Below are 19,342 nucleotides of genomic sequence, written 5' to 3' on the forward strand. Positions count from 1 at the left end.
GGGGGGGGGGGGGGGGGGAGGCACAGGGGATGTGGAGGGGAGAGCAGGCAGAGCCCGCCACAGAGGGTGCATAGGGGTGACATTCCCTGTGGAACCCCAGCTCGCCCGAGGGAATCGGAAGAACGGTCCCAAAAAGAAACACTAAGCCTTCAGTACATTGCAGGGGCTTTTGGTGTCCCCGCCTCCAAGGTGTTGAAGCCCCTGGCACCCGTATTTGTTGAAAATCTTTGGATGGGGAGGATAAGGAACTAAAACACAAGATGACCTTGCGATATGTCCTACATCGATTGCATTCAAACGAGGCGTCTTTATTAGATAAGATACACCCAGTACGCATAGGATGCAGGTGTGAGTGTTTTTATTCTCTTGTAATTTTCGGAGAAATACATAGGTGTTTTTTTTTTTTTAATTGTACGTTCATAACATCGAAAACTTTAATTTTAGAAGTGCCCATATATACTCCATTTGTATCTATCCACTGCCTTCGGCTTGCGTAACTGGAATCACAAAAGGGTAAAGCAAGTCTCCCAATATAGAAGGGATCCCCCCCCCCCCGTACGTACCTTATAGGTGTCTTTGTTCATTAGCACTGTGAAGCACTGTGAAGTAATTGTGCGTTCTGTATGCGAAATTAGGGTTGCCGTCAAATTAGACATCACCGCAAATATGCATGGTCTGCCCAGATTCACTTTACATGTAGGAGAGGAACTGGAGAAATTATCCCTGCTATTCTGGAGTATTTTAAATGCAGCAAAGGTATCATAATATAAATCTTTGACATATTATATATAAGCCATAATACTTATATCTATAGTTTATAAAGTCACAGATATTGTTTCCAGGAGGGAAAAAAAAAGACTCCCAAAGAAGACTAAAAATTTAATGAGGACAGGGACTGTCTTTGCCTTAACACTCCACTGTGTCCCCAGCCCCGAACATGTCTGGCTTACATCTTGCCAAGTAAAGCTAATAAAGCTTACGTAGAACTGTACTGAATCAGCTGCCAGAAAGTTTCCTGAGGAAGCAGCTAAGATAGTGACCACTCCTGTCCCGCACTTGAAACATTAGTGTACCAAGGTGCTTGGCATTCTGGAAAAGGCCATCTCAGCCCACACTTCTGTTTGTAAACTCTCCCAATCTGGGATTGTCCTTCCTACGCTGATCCTATGATTTGCTCCATGAGATCAATTCTACATGGATCTACTTTAGCACGTAGGGGATACAATGGCAGATTTTGCAGGACTTGCAAAAATAAGCAATTGAACACCCTTTGCATGCTGACCAGTAATAAGCAGGACCAGGCAGTGTAAGAAGGGGGTCCTACTAACAGAACAGGCACGCTTTATCAGAGGATCAAGAAGAGAGAGAGGTCCGGGAGCTCACATCTTTAGAGGAAACACTTTGAAGGGGTGTGGCATTTGAGATGTACTCTGAAGAATGGATAGAATCTTCAGCTGGGAGGGTACGAATGGGAGAATAGTCCAAGCCGAAGGAATGGGATGAGTAGCTGGGATCTGGGCAAACCATTTGTCTTTAGACATCAAATACATGGTGGTAAAAAGGACAGTAGTAAAAGATATAGCAGAAAATGTTCATTGTGGCCAAATAAATAAAAGGTCCTTACATACCGGGCTAAATTTCATTTCTGTTTAATTTCACGGGCAGTCATTGGAAATAGAAGCTTCTTGAGCAGAGCGAGTGAATGCCACTGGGATTACACTTTGGAATGGTTCTTCTGGGTTGGTATGGGGAGAGTGTCCACGTAGGAAGTACCAGAGTCCGAACTAAGATTGTGACAGAGGGAACAAAAAGTCAGAAAACATATCGGAGAGAGAATTCAAAAATCCTCTTAGACTTGGCCGTTGGTTTTGGAGAAGGAATAGGCAGGTTTTGTGCCTGGGTAACTACGGAAATCATGGTGTCGTTGACCTGGGGAGTCAGTGGAGGACAGCTGATGGGGGACCAGGGATCCTCTTTTGGACACATTGCCTTTGCGGCGGTGCTGGCAGGACCTCCGTGGGAAATGCCCACAAAACAAGTTTGAAATTGAATTCAGCACTTGGAGAAACAGGGCCAGAGGGACAGAAGTCATCCACGGAGGAACAGCGACAGGAATGGATAAAAGCTGTCGGGAATTCAGGACAGAATTGCAGAGGCTAAGGACAGAGCCCCGGGGACAGCCCCCTTGGCCTGGCCCAGCCTCCTGCTCTTCTTCCAGGCTTCCATGAGCTCTGGGAAAGCTACAGGATGAAAAATCAATTTCTAGAAGGGGCCAAGTCCAACAAATTTCTTCCACCTGAAATATCTTTAGATTACAGGCTTCTGGTAATATGGAAAGACGGCTCATATTTTACCAAGTTTTGTATATAGAATTTACTTAGATTAAAATGAAGGTGTAATTTTAACTTGGGAAAACCACATAGTGACTTTCTTCTTCAGGAAAAAGAAAAATCTCTAATCTTTACAGTCGGCTCTTTCCTGCGCACGCCTCCTCAAAAATGTTCAGGCAACTTCTGACCTAGAAGGAATTTTAAATTCAGAGGAGCTAAAAAATGTTGTAAACTACCTTTTACCGTTTATTTTTCCAGGCGCTTCCCTGAATAGAGATAAACAGGAAATGAATGGTCACGGTACCTGGGATATTTGCAATATAAATATAACTTGTTAACTTTAGACCATCTTCCTAGGCTTTACTACTCTTATAACTCAAACTTCGTTTTCTTCTGGGGTAAGAAAAGAAGCACAGGTGATCTAAAAAAAATAAACCTTGTTCTTAGGTGGACAACTTAACTTTTGTTTTCCTGTGCAAATTTTATCCCGTACGTCATACTGTGGCCCATCATTTGGGGAACTCCAAAAAAGAAAACAAAACACACACACACACACACACACACACACACACACACACACACACACACACACAAAAGGAAGACAACCCTAAAGCCTTCATTTCCTTTGTGTTTTCTAAAGGTCAAATGCTGCAAATACTGGCCAGATGACACAGAGATATATAAAGACATTAAAGTGACCCTAATAGAAACAGAACTACTGGCAGAATATGTGATAAGAACGTTTGCTGTTGAAAAGGTAAGTTTTCACACTACTTTGAAAAGCTATGGTCAGATGTTAGTGGTGCTAGCCTCATTAACTTCTCTAGGATAATTTATACCTGGTCACACCTGAATGCAGGTAGGCTCTATCTAGTGATTTCTCAAGATTGCATCTTGCCTTTGGATTCTATAATAGCTCAGTTCCATCTTTGAAGCGAATCATGCCCATTTCATAAGAATCTATGTTTTGCTACCAAATCAAAAGATAACGCCGATCTATCTATCTCCCTCTTCCATTTAACCTGGTTGATATTGTTCGGCCCATCGCTCTTTCCTTGTTCACAGTTTGATAAATGTCCTTCATGTCGTACGTCCATATGGGTTTCCCAGTAGTGAGTTAGTATCAGTGCTGAGACACAGGTCCTAACCCCTCCTGGAACCACCCCCCCTGCTGCCCCGCCCCCCTGCTTCCTTGAGGCTTTTCAAGCCTACAGTTCCGTTGTGGACTGTTGGATCTTCCAAGCGGAAGTGACCTACCTGGAAACAGAAGTAGACGTGGGACGTGTTGCATGAACCAGCCCCTTCATTCATCCTCACTGTCATACTGGTTTTAGCCTCTGTACTTGCTGGTGTTGGGTCGTGAATGCTGTGCTATGGCTCTACTTTGCCTCATCCCATGTGCATGGATGGGGCCTCTTCTCTGGGAAGCACTGTAGGGCATAACAGGGAATTTCCTTATTCCCCCTCTTTCTGCTGACATAGGGAGGGGCCGGAAGTGAAGCAAACTGCAATCCATCCACAGAAGTGGCACAGGTAGGCTGTGGGGAGAGTGGAGGTGATGTGGCTGAGAAACATTCTGCCTTCCAGTCCTCATCTTGCCTTTGGTGAAGGGGACACACAGTTTTGTCTCGGAGGTCCGCAGACTTCTCCATCAAGAGCTGATTGTCCGTAACGGAGCCCTGCGCCGGAAGTAACAGTTTTGTCGCGGATTTGTTCAGTGAAAGTTTGTTCTGATTTAATAACAGCAGGTGGCCTTGGAGGACCTGGGCTAAAAGTACACCGCTGGGCAGTTGGCCCTTGGCCTTCCTCCTTACTCTAATTTTCGTCGCATCTAAGTGCAATTTTGTAGATTAACGAGACCCTTTTTGGAAAATCAAGGAAATTGCCACATCTGCTTTTCGGCTAATTTACCCTGATGTTTTGAACTACCCATCCCGGTTTTCAAATCCGTATTTGTCATAGAATCACAAGGCTGAAAAGACTTTAGTTTATTTTAATCTGTTTCTCACACTACTTAGCATTTTCTTTTCCTTAGCCTGTCTTTTTTAATAAGCAGGCAGGAGGCTTGGAGACTTCAAAGAATGTGGAGTTCTGGTTGACTCAGTTCTTCAAGTTCTGAACCTCACGCTTTGATGTCGGGGTTTTGTTTTTTTTTTTTTTTTTTTTTTTCCTTCTTAGGCAGGATCGGAAAAAAAAACATGGAGGATTTTTGTATGGCTCTTGGCAAGAGCACTCATGAATAACTGCATTAAAACAGATAGTGATAAAAGACCCTCGATATTTTTTTCTTTAAAAAAAAAATCATCCAAAGCCATCACTTAAACATGGAGCTCTTTGAACAATAGTGGGCTCTCTAATAAGCTGAAAATGCATCTCTGTTGCTAAAGGAAGGGTTTGTTTGTTTCTTTGCTCTTTTTTTAACCTCTTATTGTACTCCCCTACATTCCCAGCTGCACAGAAATGTTTCTGAAATACCCAGTTATTTTCGTCATCAGACAACCAGCGGAGAATCAGTGGAAGGAAGGGAAGGATGAGGAGCTTATTAAGGATTTGGGAGAAATCAAAATGACATGTTAGTGATTTTCTAACTGGGCAATTGAAATCGTTAAGGAAAACAAATCATTAGTACTTCTGTGGATCATTTCTTGTAGATTTTAAACTTTCTCATTAGAAGAGAAAGAAGAAGAAGAAGGAAAAAAAAGAAAAAAACAGTCAAGCATGTACTTTGAGAGGCCTGCAGTTCTGATTCTATTTTGAGAGTATTTTGCATCAAGGGACCCAAGGTGAAAAATGGATCTGGGCTCTACTCTGCAAAACTAGCAGACAATTGCAATTTGAAACTGAGGAGTTCTCGTTATGCATGGGATTGTCATCTTTCCTTTCTCCTGCAGCTGATGACTCAAAGCTAAATAGATTTTAAATAACAAAGTTGCCATTCTGTCAGGAGGAAGACAGCTCAAAAGTCTCGTGGATCTAGGCTGCCGTGGATCTAGGCTGCCGGGTGAATCTATGCCCTGCCCTGACCATCCTGGCAGAAAGGAAGTTGACAATGGCCACCAAAGTCTCCCTACCCGGGAGATGCCTGGAACTCAGAGAAGGCAGTAGGAATACCGCCCTGCTGTTTGACCTGCTACACTCAGAACATGTAGTTGGTGATTCATTCATTCCACAAATATTTCTTAAGCACCCCCTTTGGGCTAGGCACTATTACGTCTTGGGTTCTTCCTTCCTATTGTATTTACGTGGAAAAGGAAGTAAATATCATTTATATTTTACGTAACATTAATCCTTGTTATAACGAAAAGTAAACAAAAAATATAACTGATACCAAGTTGGGATATTGAGGCTGCCATCAGTGATCACATTTGGTAATTTTTCCCCCCCAAATATATTACAAAACAGCAAATGGAGAAATTGCCACGTCGATCAACAAGAATGAGAGCTGGCTCAGAAGCAATCACCTTTGCTAATTTTGTCAATAGTAAACATATTAGAGGGTAGAGGTTTATTTAAGGAAAATGTTTTCTGTATCCAAGAAACTAGCATTTGCCTGGCTCAGAAAATGAGTCATAGATCAGTGGGGGGCCCATCTCCTGATGGCTGGGGTTCCAGACTTGGCGGATGCTGGAGCTGAAATTTAGCAAAGTTAGGAAGAGAAGATCTCAAAAACTAAAAATAAACTGTGTATGGGAGAAATAAAGGCCCTCTTGTCCTCTTTGGAATAAATACATGTATATTATAGGCTTTCCCATTTCATGGGACCACCCCTGCCCCAGTCGTCACATGTAAAGCCCAAGGGGGCTTTCTAAGGAGTTTGGTGGGTGATATAGGCTCAACGATTTGTCTTCTGGTAGAGATTTGGGGACTGGTGCAGATTACATGGTTTCAGTAATAAGACATGTAGGCTCCCGACCACCGAGTGATACTACTCTGGAGCCACAGGGCATATTTAGATTTTTTTTTTTTAACGTTTATTCATTTTTGAGAGACAGAGACAGAACATGAGCGGGGAAGGGGCAGAGTGAGGGAGACACAGAATCTGCAGCAGGATCCAGGCTCTGACAGCACAGAGCCCGACGCGAGGCTCGAACTCACAGACCGCGAGATCATGACCTGAGCCAAAGTCGGACGCTCAACCGACTGAGCCACCCAGGCACTCCAAGCCACAGGGCATATTCAGTAGATGACATTGTTGATTTTCATTTCTGAGTCCCTGATGGTGTAATTAATTCCTTAATGCTTAAACTCCATTAAAGAATAGCATAATTTTCAAAGAGAAGTAAAGCTTCAGCATTTGTGGGTTATTAAACTGAGACATGGGAACACCTTGACAGCATACAAGTCTTCTTTTAAAACCTGTAATTGCTTGCCTCTTCTAGTCTTTCCGAACACATTAGAAATTCTGAATTTCTTCTCTGCTTGCTAAGTATGTGTGAACAATGACCGATGGTGAATGTGACAAGGTTAGTGGGTATTTAACGTTAAGGTACAAGAAAACGAAACTCAGAGCCCAACACGGAGATGGTATTCAGTAAGTGGTCATCAACTAAGAGACGAGGTCATCAAGAGACCTCGTCTCTTATTTGATCCCGGATTTACAATCCAGCCTTGATTCTGGAAGCATTTTTTGTTTTCAAAACAGATTTTTGTTGGGGCGCCTGAGTGGCTCAGTCGGTTGAGCGTCCGACTTCTGCTCAGGTCATGATCTCACGGCTCGTGAGTTCGAGCCCCGCGTCGGGTTCTGTCCTGACAGCTCAGAGCCTGGAGCCTGCTTCTGATTCTGTGTCTCCCCCTCTCTCTGCCCCTAACCCACTCGCATTCTGTCTCTGTCTCTCTCAAAAATAAATAAACATTTAAAAAAACACAAAAAACAGATTTTTGTTTTACAACAGAACCTTAATACGTAGGTTCATAGTTAGAAAAAAATTGATGCATCTAAATCAACTTTATTATTTTCAAAACAAGAGTAAATTAAAAAAAAAAAAAAAAGACACTTAGAGTCTTTTTCTTTCTGTCTCCCTTTAGTTCACTTGGAGTCAACCCACCTTTTTCAGTTTACTGATCTAACATAGAATTGCAGCCAAAATGCCTCTTGATTTCCAGGGTGTACGTTTGCCACCCTCCCTGTTTCCCACAAGCCAACTGTCATGGCCACTCGAAGGCAGGAGGCGCTGTCTTCATATCTCTGTGACCCCAGCATCTTGAGTCATGCCTGAAGCATTTCATTCACTCAGATTGTTGGTGATTGGATGCATGGATTAAATGTTTGCCCCAGTTAGAAACCTCTCTGGCCTATCCAGTTGGAAAATGGCCCTCACTCGTTCTTCCAGTGACGTTCTCTGTGCACCCACAGCGGCGGGCACCCGGTACAAAGACATACCAGCACACAGAAGAGCTAAACAAACCTCCTGCATTCAGGAGCTGGTCTTGAGCACCCAAGTACCTTTGATGTCCTTCAGGTCCCTGCTCTGTGCCTCTCTATCCCTGTGGACTTGCACTTCACACCGTAGTGACACAAACTGTGAACAGAGCCTACTTTGTAGAAAGGAATTTCAAGGAACCAGAGATGCATCCATCTGCTGTGGTTGCACCTGTAAATTAGCGCCTTCCCCAAACATCACCTCCCTTTCACCCCCGCGAGCATCCCCCTGCTTACAATAAGGCTTTCCAGGTGTGTGTTACAGCTAAGAATGACCTTCTTCCCCACAAGGCACAGCTTCCTGGCCCTAGGCCCACTGACTGGTCAAGGGTACCGGAAGCTCCCAGTCGCTCACCATTTATCTTCCTTTGTTCTCTTCCTTGCTGTGCTGACCGACTGACGGCAGAGAGGTGTTCATGAAATCCGAGAGATCAGACAGTTTCACTTCACTGGCTGGCCGGATCACGGGGTCCCCTATCATGCCACAGGGCTTCTGGGGTTCGTCCGGCAGGTCAAATCCAAGAGCCCGCCCAACGCAGGCCCGTTGGTGGTGCACTGCAGGTAAGCCGAGCGCCCGGAGCCTCTCCGGGGGAGCGCAGTGGGCAGCCCGTGGGGTCTCCTTTGGGGTGATGACAACGTTTTTGGAACTCGATAGAGGTGGTGGTCGGAACTACACTTGATCTTAGCCAAAAGGCCGAGAAGCGATGGTCGGAACTGAATAGAGGTGATACGTTGTGAGGGTGCTAAATGCCACGGAACTGTACTCCTTCCCGTGGTTCATTTCATGTTATGTGACTTCCACCATAGTAAAGATGTAAAAGAAGGAGAAGCACAGGGATCCCTTTTGCTCAGCTGACAGAGCCCTCTTTTCACTCAGTGCTGGTGCGGGGAGGACCGGCTGCTTCATCGTCATCGATATCATGTTGGACATGGCGGAAAGGGAAGGCGTGGTAGACATCTATAACTGCGTCCGGGAGCTGCGGTCACGGAGAGTGAACATGGTACAGACAGAGGTACGGCTGCGCCCCGCCCATCCTCGGGGTCTGGTCCCCCGTGCCTCCTGCACCCCACCTCCCAGAGCCGAGGGGGGAAGAAACTCCCGCAATTCTGTCTCCAAAAGTCATACACCTGGCACTCTCTTTCCTCCCTCCCTTCCTTCCTTTTCTTCTCCTTTCATAAACAAAAAAGGCCAGGGCTTCTCCCGGGGAACAGAATCTGCAGCCAGAAGCCTAAATTAGCCCCTACTTCTGTAGCAAGGGCCCCAGTAGAGTCTCTACATTAAGCTTCAGGGATTCAGTACTATTTCTTTTTATTATGTCTTTTAAACTAGCTGGTAACCAGAGCAAGACCACTCCTGAGAATAGCCAGGCATTTGCCAAATGGCTTAAGGGTAGTCTCTGTACATTTCATTCCTCTCCTACTGTCCCTAAAAATTCTGCCCAGTGGCTTGGCATCATGGGAGTTTGCGTGTTTTGTAGAAATACTCTATACTGACTGGGACTTCAATAAATTAGAAGTCAAGGTGTGTCAGGAATTTAAGTGTTTGAGAAAAAGAATTCATAGTCTTAGTTGATATTTGCTTGTTTTAAGTAGGCATTACACCCACAGTAGACCAGCAGAATGAAGAATAAATAAGATTCCCTTCCATTTAGATATTGCATTAAAGTTTACAAAAGCCACCCGTTTAAAGTTTACAAAAACCTAATTCCTTTTTCAAATAGCCTAAATAAAAATAGCAAAAACTCTAAATGCTTTCATGGTCTTTTTTTTTCTTTAGTAGAGGGATTCCTAGCTTTAGAGATAATAATGTATTTTTTAATGGATTTTACAACTGATTACATGTTGCCACATCCCCTGTCTCTCTTGATCCGTTTCTGAGGTGTTGTTTTTGAGAATTAAGAGTCCTAGTTATTGGGGCGCCTAGGTGGCTTAGTCAGTTGAATGTCAGACTTCAGCTCAGGTCATGATCTCATGGTTCATGGGTTCGAGCCCCACATTGGGCTCTGTACTGATAGCTCAGAGCCTGGAGCCTGCTTCAGATTCTGTGTCTCCCTCTCTCTCTGCCCCTTCCCAGCTTGTGTGCTTGCTCTCTCTCTCTCTCTCTCCCTCTCCTCTCTCTCTCTCTCAGAAATAAATAAACATAAAAAAGAGTCCTAGTTATTGATAGAAATTAAAGTAAAAAATAATGAAACTCTTTTCACATCTCACGTAAAGATGAATAATAAATATTGTAAAACTTTGCTGATTTATTATAGGGAAAGTCAGTGCCCATTCAGAATTAGAGTTTGTAAGCTGTGGACTTGTACATACATCAAAAACTCTTCTCGGGACACACAAAGACTTTTGTCATTATCACATTAATGTTTCAAAACAAGTAGTTTTAAGTGCTCAGAACTATTTATTTTTCAATAGTGCTACCAAGTCGTCCTGGACCTTCTTTGCACTGTTGATTTGGTTAGCAAATTCCTCCTTTCATTATATACAGGTAAGATTCTGCTCATTTGCTCACCTGAAATACTGAGTTCTAAACTCGTGGAATCAGAATTATGGAGGTAGTTAAGCCACAGCTACTCTGGCATGATCGTGCTTACTCCGGTATTTATCAGTGTCTGAGCGGCTCTGATCAGTCTGTTTCATGCTTCTGTGTTGAGCCCTTGTGTCTCTTCTTCCTGTGACGCTCCACACATGGCCAGTAACATGTTGGCCATCCCACGTGGGCATCAGCACTGCTGGTCCCGGGACACCCCCCCCCCCCCCCCCCCCGGTCACGGAGCAGTCAGGTCCTTACACCTGGTGTCCCTGTGCCAGGAATGCATTGTCCATGATGGACCGCTGTCACATTATCTTGTCCGTGGGGGGTTATCCTCCCTTCCTCTCTAGTTCTCCTGACCTACCTTGGTTTCTCCATTCCTAACTAGTCCCCTCTGCTTCTCCAGGAGCAGTATGTGTTCATCCATGATGCCATCCTGGAAGCCTGTCTTTGTGGAGACACCTCCGTCCCTGCTTCCCAAGTTAGGTCTCTGTATTATGACATGAACAAATTGGATCCACAGACTAACTCCAGCCAGATTAAAGAGGAGTTCCGGGTAAGTCATGCGAAAGGGAAGGGCAGATGCCTATGACTTTACTCCTTCAGAAGTATCTCAAAGTCAAGTCTGGGACCCTTGAGCCAACACAGAGCTTCCCACCCTCAGCATTATGGACATTTGGGGCCGGGTAATTCCTTGTTGCGAGTGCTGTCCTATAGGATGTTTAGCAGAACCCGTGGCTTCTACCCACTGGATGCCAGGAGACCTCCACCACACCAGTCGTGACAACCAGAAACGTGTGCAGACATTGCCAGTGGCCCCTGGGAGCAAAGTGAGCCGGTTGAGAAACCCTGGTCTAGCGATCTCTCCCCTTTGCCAGGCGGTCCTACAGGGTAACGTGGGTGCAGCCAAACCAGGCAAGATGCACTCGCGGCACTTGCCGGGCAAGAGTTCTTTGTGGCCGTCCTCATATCCACGTCCAGTCCAAGTGTACCTGACTCTAAGTCAAACCGTATCCAACCTCTTACTCCCAAGCACCCAGATGTCCGACCCTAGTCAGACCAGACGGCACGTACTCCAGCAGATCCACGGTGGCCCTTATATCTGATGGGTGCTGTCTGTGGACCAGATCCAAGGGGAGAGAAGAGAAGTAAACATCGAACTGTCTGAATAGGGGGCAGGGAGCGTCTGTGTGGTAGTCAGCTGCAGGAAACTTGAAGTCTGAAGGTGAGACGGTGTGCCGTCCAGCGTTCGCTTCCCCATGTGCCTGTGTGCTGTCGTGTAGACCCTGAACATGGTGACGCCCACACTGCGGGTGGAAGACTGCAGCATCGCGCTTCTGCCCCGGAACCATGAGAAGAACCGCTGCATGGACATCCTGCCCCCGGACCGCTGCCTGCCGTTCCTCATCACCATCGACGGGGAGAGTAGCAACTACATCAACGCGGCCCTCATGGACGTAAGCCTGCCTGCCCTGCCCCGAAGGAAACGGGAAGCCGTTCCCCAAGGGGAGCATGGCCGAGCGGGGCCTGGGTCTTCTCCTTCGACTCGTTGGCCCTCGTTTGCTTGCTTGTAAGACACACGCTGTTTTCCCGACAGCGCATTTCAGATTCCACGTATGTTTCTGCGTCGGGGGCGACATTCTCGGTCTCTCGGAGACCACCAGCCGGGAAGTACTGACAAATGAAACACGCCCCAGGTACTCTCTGAGCACTTAAATTTTTAACCCGCTGGCCGGAGAGCAAGAGACAGCTATTAAGTCTCTAAGGCAGTGAAGTGGGATAATACGGTCTGCAGCATTATTTTCATTCCCTTTCCTCCTAATTTAGGCAGTAATTAACATGGGGAAAAAATGGTCTGTCGGGATAGATAGCACACAACTCATTACTTCCTGTCAGTCTGTTTACTTCTAACTGAATGAACATTTGCGATTCAATTGATGGGAAAAGTAAATGGATATTTGCGGGGCTAATATGGAAACTCTAATTCCACGGGTGCGATAGCAGTAAAAAGGTACTTAAACTCACTTGAAGCTCTCCAGAGCTGTAAAAGCCATGTGGACCCTTCTGTGGCAGGAATAAGTAACACCGTCACATGTATAAATGACACTCGAACAGATTTTAGGAAAAGTAGAAGTATTTTAATTGTGCATAAAGTAAAGTTAAACGTTCTGCATTAAAATAACCACGGATAGGGCCGATATTGCCTTTCTAGCAGATATAGCAAAAAAATTATAAGAGATACTTATTATGTTTTCTGGGTATCAAAGTGAGAATATGTTGTCATTATCGTTCCGCAGATAAGTTTATATTTAGTCTGTTTTGGTGTTGACAGTGATGCTAGGCTTCAGCAGCTGTTACATGTGTCCGGTGTCCTGTGTCACAAGTGTCCACGTGCACAAGATAACGGAAGCTTCCTCCCTTCACACTTTCCTGGGTATATCTGGATCTTTCTTGTTTGCGTTTGCAGAGCTATAAACAGCCTTCAGCTTTTATAGTCACCCAGCATCCTTTGCCAAACACGGTGAAAGACTTCTGGAGACTGGTCCTGGATTATCACTGCACGTCTGTGGTTATGCTAAATGATGTGGATCCTGCCCAGGTGAGACTCAAGCCCAGGGTCAAATTTCTGTTCGTTCTGCTTGCACACTGCGAAGCACAGGCCCCCGTGCCAGCTCGCAAACGCCAGGTGAAGGTTGGGAGCGGGAGCTGAAACACAAACGTCAAAAGCAGACGGAATTAGGGACAGGGCCAAAAGTTGTCGGAAACTGAAAAACCAGATAGAGATCATAGATGGTGGAAGTGACAGGGAAAGACAGGGTCAGAAATTCGCTGTTCCCTGAGGATGGAAATTCCAAGTAGAGAGAGATACAGGTAATGGGTGGAGTCAGAGCTGCTGGGGGTGGGGATATCGTAACACCTGCAACCAAGTGGAGGCAGCAAAGCAGGGAGCACAGCACAGCAGCACGAGCCCAGCTCTTAGCCCCGGGGGGATCCGTGTACTTCCTGGCAAGGCTCACCTGGAGCCTGCAGGTAGAGATCGTCATGGTAGGGTGACGGTGATTTTAAGAGACAAAAATGACTTTTGTCAACACTTGGGTAAAGAGATTAAAAAGAAACAAAACCGGGACTCGACATGAGAGAGGCTCAGAATGATACATGGGGCTTTCCCGTGGCTGTTTTCCTCACACACCAAAAGAGAAAGAACAGGACAGTAACGACTGGGTACTAGTAATGGGGTCAGAAACATTCCCTTAAAGGGACTTGTCAGGCGAGCATTGGCACAGTGTCCCTTTAGGAGGTGAATTTATCCTGTTCGGGTACAGCGACACCAGTCTCCCACTTAACCACCGTGACAGAGGGTATTATGGGACCTGTGGACTTCTCGTGTTTTAAGAATAAACTTGTTCTGAAACGGAATTAATTTTCTCTCTGGTAGAGACCAGCTTAAAAAAGAAAAAAAAGAGGTCAGAAGTATTTTGGCATCCAAACTGGACAAGAATTTTCCTTCCTAAAATCCATTTTATTGTCATCAATCAGCCATAAATTCCGTGGACACTCATTTCGATTCTGTAATGCTTTTAATTGTGTGTGAGGCCCTACACTATATTGTTAGGGTTCTCGCCTGAGAGCTAGTGGATGAAATAATAACGATCATCCTTGTCCTTATCTAGTCCTTTTTGCTTAAGAAGCTTAAATATTTCAGAAGTCTTCCACAGTGATCCCCTCCCAAAGAGAGAATGCAGCTACTTTTTAAAGACAAGCAGACACCACAGTTCAGGGAACTTCAAAGACCCAACTCAAAATAGCACCAGGGATCCTGATCTTCTAACTCACAATGCCATGGCTTAAATTTCACTAATTCAAGATTCCGTGAAAGACTGTTACAGGACAAGGGACTATTCCCTCTTCAGAATCATTCTTTTCCCCCTAATGTGAATCCTGACATGTGGTGATAAACTGCGGGGGGTGGGGGGGGGGTTCCTATTAGTGAACCAGACATGAGTGATTTCCACAAGTTCTTCTTGAACGACTGTATTGGAATTCTGAAGCTGCATGCTAAACTCGAACTGTCTGGATTCAAACCAAGCCTCGGCCGACCCTGGTAGGGGAGACAGAGAGTCCAGTTCCGCTCGGCAGACAGAGCTGATTTTCAGAGTGAGAAGAAGGGGCTCCTGGGACATAGTCATTTAGAGAACACTAAACTGAGCATTTGAACTTAAAGTCTTTGCAGTCGTACGAGAATAGCACTCAACTATTTTAAGTATTTATAGGTCCGGTTCATGGACGTGTTATGCACCATTTAAGCCATTTTCTACACGGTTTACTTGGGCTGAGTGCAGAATGTATTGTACCAAGAACCACGCGCCGGCCCGGGCCATTCGTGTTTCTCTGGTGTGAGTGATGAGCTCTGATCAGGGCTTGAACCGAGAGAGCAAGCAGAAAGTAAAGCTAACTCAGTCCGAAGGAAAAAATGGGCAGAACAGTTCAAATGTGCATGTTAGGACTTTTACTACCATCTCGGCTTCCCATCATGATACTCATTAATTTTCGCAGTGGTTACCCTTGGGTACAAAGAGAAACTAAGCATCAGCATGCTATCATTTGACACCGCAGTTTTAGAACTTGTCACCAGCAAGTGCTGGGGAGGAAGGGAGCATTTTACAGAAGTCTTAGTTTAAAATAAATAAATGTGATTTTTAAAATACTGCAGACTCAGCTAAGGTAGGAAGTACGCTTAGGTAACCGACGCTCACTCTCGATCGTAAAGTTCAAGCCTTCACCTTATTTGTAATAGAGACTGCGCTGCCATTGCCCCACTGTGAACTGAAAACTATCTTGCAGTCTTGGGCGTTCATCAACCTTCGCAACCTTTGACGATGAGCTTTTAGATACTTTGGAAAATAAAAGTCATCCAAACAAGGAAATTCGATGAGTGGATTCTCCTTTTGTGGTACATCATTCTGCTTAAAATGAGATAACGTTTTTCATCTGCGCTCGGCCCAGTAGAAACCAGTTGTAAAATATTGAAGTAATTGCCTCTGGGCTCCCCACAAGCCATTTGTCCTTCATGTAAATCAGAAAGATAAAAGTTTAACTCTACTCCCCGAAACATCACTGGATACCAAGTCCCAAAAGAAGTTTAATTCCAGACTTTAAAGGCCTAGTAGCATCTCAGGGCTTTAGGAAAGGTCTGTGAGAGGGAAACGTCACGGGAGGTGGTCTCCCCACCTATCTGCAAGCTTAATACTTCTGTGGGGTCGTAGCAAACGAAGGTGCCTCTTTCATAAGCTCCCCTTCCCAGCATCCCTCCTTCCATGCTAACTTGTGTGCCACATTCACAAAAGTTCTAGTTACCTGGTATCACCGATACCTGGCCCTTGAGACTCTAGGAAATTTGTGATTTTAACTAAAACCACCTCTAGATAAAACAGCAAAGCGTTGACTCTTCTAATATCAGGTTTTTAGATCTGAGCTGGGAGGGGTTGGACCAGAACATGAAAATGCAACCCAACACTGTTATCAGTATCTTGTCACTGAATGGCCCTATTCCCAAAAGTGATTACAAGTTACAAAGCAAGCCCACATGGGGGAGGATGGAGATATGGGTGTTAACAGGTGTGTGCACCTTCTCAAGTATCTTAGCTCTTGTAATGGCAGCCAGTGGCATCTCCCCAGGGCCTGACAAAAGTTCCTTTACGCATGCAGAAGAGATCTTACAACGGGATGCATTGAACAGCATCCATGTGGCCTCCTTGGAGAGCAGAATGGTTTGCGGCTTAAAGATACTTTCTGAGAAAATGAAGAAGGAAGTACTAGAAGGACGGGTGGAGCTGAGGAATCAGCCAACAAAAAAGCCCTCAAGTCTACTTCCTGGGAGGAAAAGAGAGAAAGGAAAGAAAATAAAGTGCATCAAAGAATTGTTAAGAATTAGCGAATGTCAGTAGTGACTTCATCCGAACTGTTAGGAGTCAGTTTACTCCTATAATTAACCTTGTGTTTCTGTGTTTTCAATTCAGTTGTGTCCGCAGTACTGGCCAGAGAATGGAGTTCACAGACATGGCCCCATCCAAGTGGAATTTGTTTCTGCTGACTTAGAAGAAGACATCATCAGCAGGATATTCCGGATTTATAATGCAGCCAGAGTAAGAATCGCAGCCAACCTCACTTATGTTCTGGTTTCATTATTTTCTCATTCACCAAACATTTAGAGTGCCCACTTGGTCAGTCACCATTTAGGAGTTTGGAATACATTCTAGGTGTTTGTGAACAAAACAAAGCTCCCTGACGTTATGGAGCTTACATTCTAATGAGAGAAAACAGACAATAAATAATAGATATAACAGATATATAATACAGTATGTTAGAAGCAATAAGTGCTATAGGGAAAAAATGGAGAGGTAGAAAGCACTTGGGCCAGGAGGGAGAGCAAGTCTCTGTCTTTAAATAGAGGTGCTGTGTGAGCAAAGACCCAACCAAAGTGAGGGAGCAGCCATGCGGATCTCTTTGGAGACTGCTTTATAGGCAGAAGCGATGGTCAGTGCAAAGGCCCTGGGGTAGGGCCTTGTCTGGTGGGGTCCAGCAACAGTGAGGAGGCTGGTATGGCTGAAGCACAGTAAGCCAAGGTGAGAGTAGCTGATGGAGTTATCCACCTTGAAGGAAAGTGGCCAAGTGTTTGGGGGCGGGGGGGGAGGCGGGAGACAGAGACTGCGTAGGTCCTCACAGGCCACTTCTAGGATTTGGGCTTTTGCTCTAAAGGAAATAAGGAGCCGTTACAGGGTTTTGAGTAGAGAAGAATCCCATGATATAATTTACCTTTAAAAAGAACACTGTACCTTCTGTGTTGAGAACAGACCCATCAGGAAGCCATTATCATAATCCAAGTAAGAAGTGACAACAAGACGAAGGCAGTCACTGGAGGTACCCGAGACAGAGAGATGCCGATATATCCTGACAGCAGAGCCAACAGGATTTGGGAATAGGCTGAATCCCAGGGAATAAGGAGTGGATCTCAAGATTTGGGTCCTGAGAAATGGACCACTGGAACTGACATTAACCAAGCTGGGGAAGGCTGTGGGGATAATGGGACTGTTTGGGGTAGGGGGACACGCATTAGAGAGAAGGTCAGGAAACATGCCAGGTTTGAGATGACTATCAGGAACCTAAGAGGAAGTGTCAAATAGGCCCAGATCTATGAGGGGGGACATTTAGAAGAGGCCCAACCCAGAGATGTTGGTGACTTTAATGACGTTGACTTTGTTGATGACTTTGACAACTCACTGGAGTTTTGAAAGACTGCATAAACTCATCAGGTGAGAGGGAGAGAAGACAGGGGGCCCAAGGACTGAGCCTGGGGTTTCCATCAGCAAGAGGTCTGGGAGGAAGGGAGACCGAGACAGAGGGCAGAGAGTGGAGAAAGGCCAGCTGGGTGAAGAAGGTGTCAGCGAGCAAGACCAGTCACTCGTGTCAGAGGTGCTAAAGGCCGCAGGAGATGTGATCCAAGTGATTTAAACGCAGCCAGATTAAAACCGCTGCCACTTCTCTAACACTTTCTTTGAATACTCCAGTTCCATTTAATTATGACTAAAGATTAATTGACTATTGATATCTTAGCAAGATTCACACCAATACACAAAACCATGTTGTGTTTGCAAGAAACGCCATGTAACCTCTATCACCCTGAGCTCACACACATCTCCAGATTATAAATTATTCTCTCCCCTCCAATTACCTGCAATTAAAGTAAACCCATGTTACCCCTTACTGCCCAGTGAGGTCAGTGTTCACATTGTACGTTATTTGTCACTTGGCTTTTGCAAAACTGTAAGCATTCTGCTTCGCTTTTATTCGTCTGGCCTGTCATTTAAAACACCTGTTTTTTTATAACGGCTCGGGTTACAACGCCTAACGCTTCAGGCCAGTGGAAGCTTCCTTCGTTATTTTATAGGCCGGCCTCCCCCTTAGTAATGGCCTGCTTTGCTGAGAAGTCCAAGCAGGTGGACTCAGCCTGCTGGAATCCCACCGGTAAATGATGCCTGTGTCCTTTCGCCTCCTTGACTGTTGCCTGATTCCCCGCAGCCCCAAGATGGATACCGGATGGTGCAGCAATTCCAGTTCCTGGGCTGGCCCATGTACAGGGACACGCCGGTGTCCAAGCGCTCCTTCTTGAAGCTCATTCGCCAGGTGGACAAGTGGCAGGAGGAATACAACGGGGGCGAAGGCCGCACGGTTGTGCACTGCTTGTAAGTGCTAAGGAGGGCTCAGCACCTAAGAAGGGCCAGGCCAGCGTTCCGCTGTCCCCCCCATGGTTCACCATCCCTTGCCTCTCTATAAACGGAGAAGAAATAAGTAGGTCTGGATGGATGGAGATGATCTGCCTCCTCGTTAAGAATTTCGTTTGCTTTCCAGAAAACAAAATATGCACATTTTGCATTGGGATAGGGTGTCACTGCTATAAAAATAAGCCCTGACCTTGTGGTCATCCTCCCCCCCCCCCCCCCCACTTAAAAAGAAACACCTGGGTGGATTCACTGGGCTCCTACCAGCTCCTGAGAGTCCATAGGTAAGTTTAGGGAGTTTTCTGAGCTGGTAGTTGAACTGTTGGTAACTTGCAATCATCCCCAGTGGAAGTATCTACGACACTGACGTCAGCAGATGTTACAGATCAGAACCCCCCCACACCCCACCCTGATTCGGCCAAACTGGTGTTGGCAACAGGTTTATCAGCACACTAGCTGGTAATTCTATAGGAAATCATGCCAGAGGTTTCGAAGGAACTGTCTTTCAAAGGAATTGTCTTTGAAGAAAATTTTGTTTATGTCTTGGTTTTTGCCTGAGAATATAAACACACACACACACACACACACACACACACACACACACACACACACACACATATATATATATATATATATAGGGAAGATTTGGCTAGAGCCCGTATCTCCAAAGTGTGGTCTCTAGACCAGCAGTTCTAGGGGGTGCTCAAATGGGAAGACCTCTGCTACAGAGCATTGAATCCCATTTGTGACTGCACATTGAGGATCATTTGGGGAGATTTTTATAAAA

General features: G+C 45.4%; 1 protein-coding gene across 3 annotated transcripts in view; it reads left to right on the top strand.

Annotated features, from left to right (window-relative positions):
• Window positions 1-19,342, top strand: part of PTPRM (protein tyrosine phosphatase receptor type M) — a 790,291-nt gene that overhangs the window by 755,402 nt on the left and 15,547 nt on the right. For 2 of the 3 annotated variants that reach the window (XM_049619706.1, XM_049619707.1), the window contains 8 exons: window positions 2,971-3,087; window positions 8,156-8,310; window positions 8,627-8,762; window positions 10,686-10,835; window positions 11,563-11,736; window positions 12,747-12,878; window positions 16,297-16,422; window positions 18,356-18,519. In XM_049619706.1, coding sequence (XP_049475663.1) covers window positions 2,971-3,087; window positions 8,156-8,310; window positions 8,627-8,762; window positions 10,686-10,835; window positions 11,563-11,736; window positions 12,747-12,878; window positions 16,297-16,422; window positions 18,356-18,519 — 1,154 coding nt within the window. Of the gene's footprint in view, window positions 1-2,970; window positions 3,088-3,812; window positions 3,864-8,155; window positions 8,311-8,626; window positions 8,763-10,685; window positions 10,836-11,562; window positions 11,737-12,746; window positions 12,879-16,296; window positions 16,423-18,355; window positions 18,520-19,342 lie in introns of all 3 variants that reach the window. The other variant, XM_049619708.1, reaches the window with a different exon arrangement.

This window comes from Panthera uncia (genome assembly GCF_023721935.1).
Source record: "Panthera uncia isolate 11264 chromosome D3 unlocalized genomic scaffold, Puncia_PCG_1.0 HiC_scaffold_8, whole genome shotgun sequence".
Lineage (NCBI taxonomy): Eukaryota > Metazoa > Chordata > Mammalia > Carnivora > Felidae > Panthera > Panthera uncia.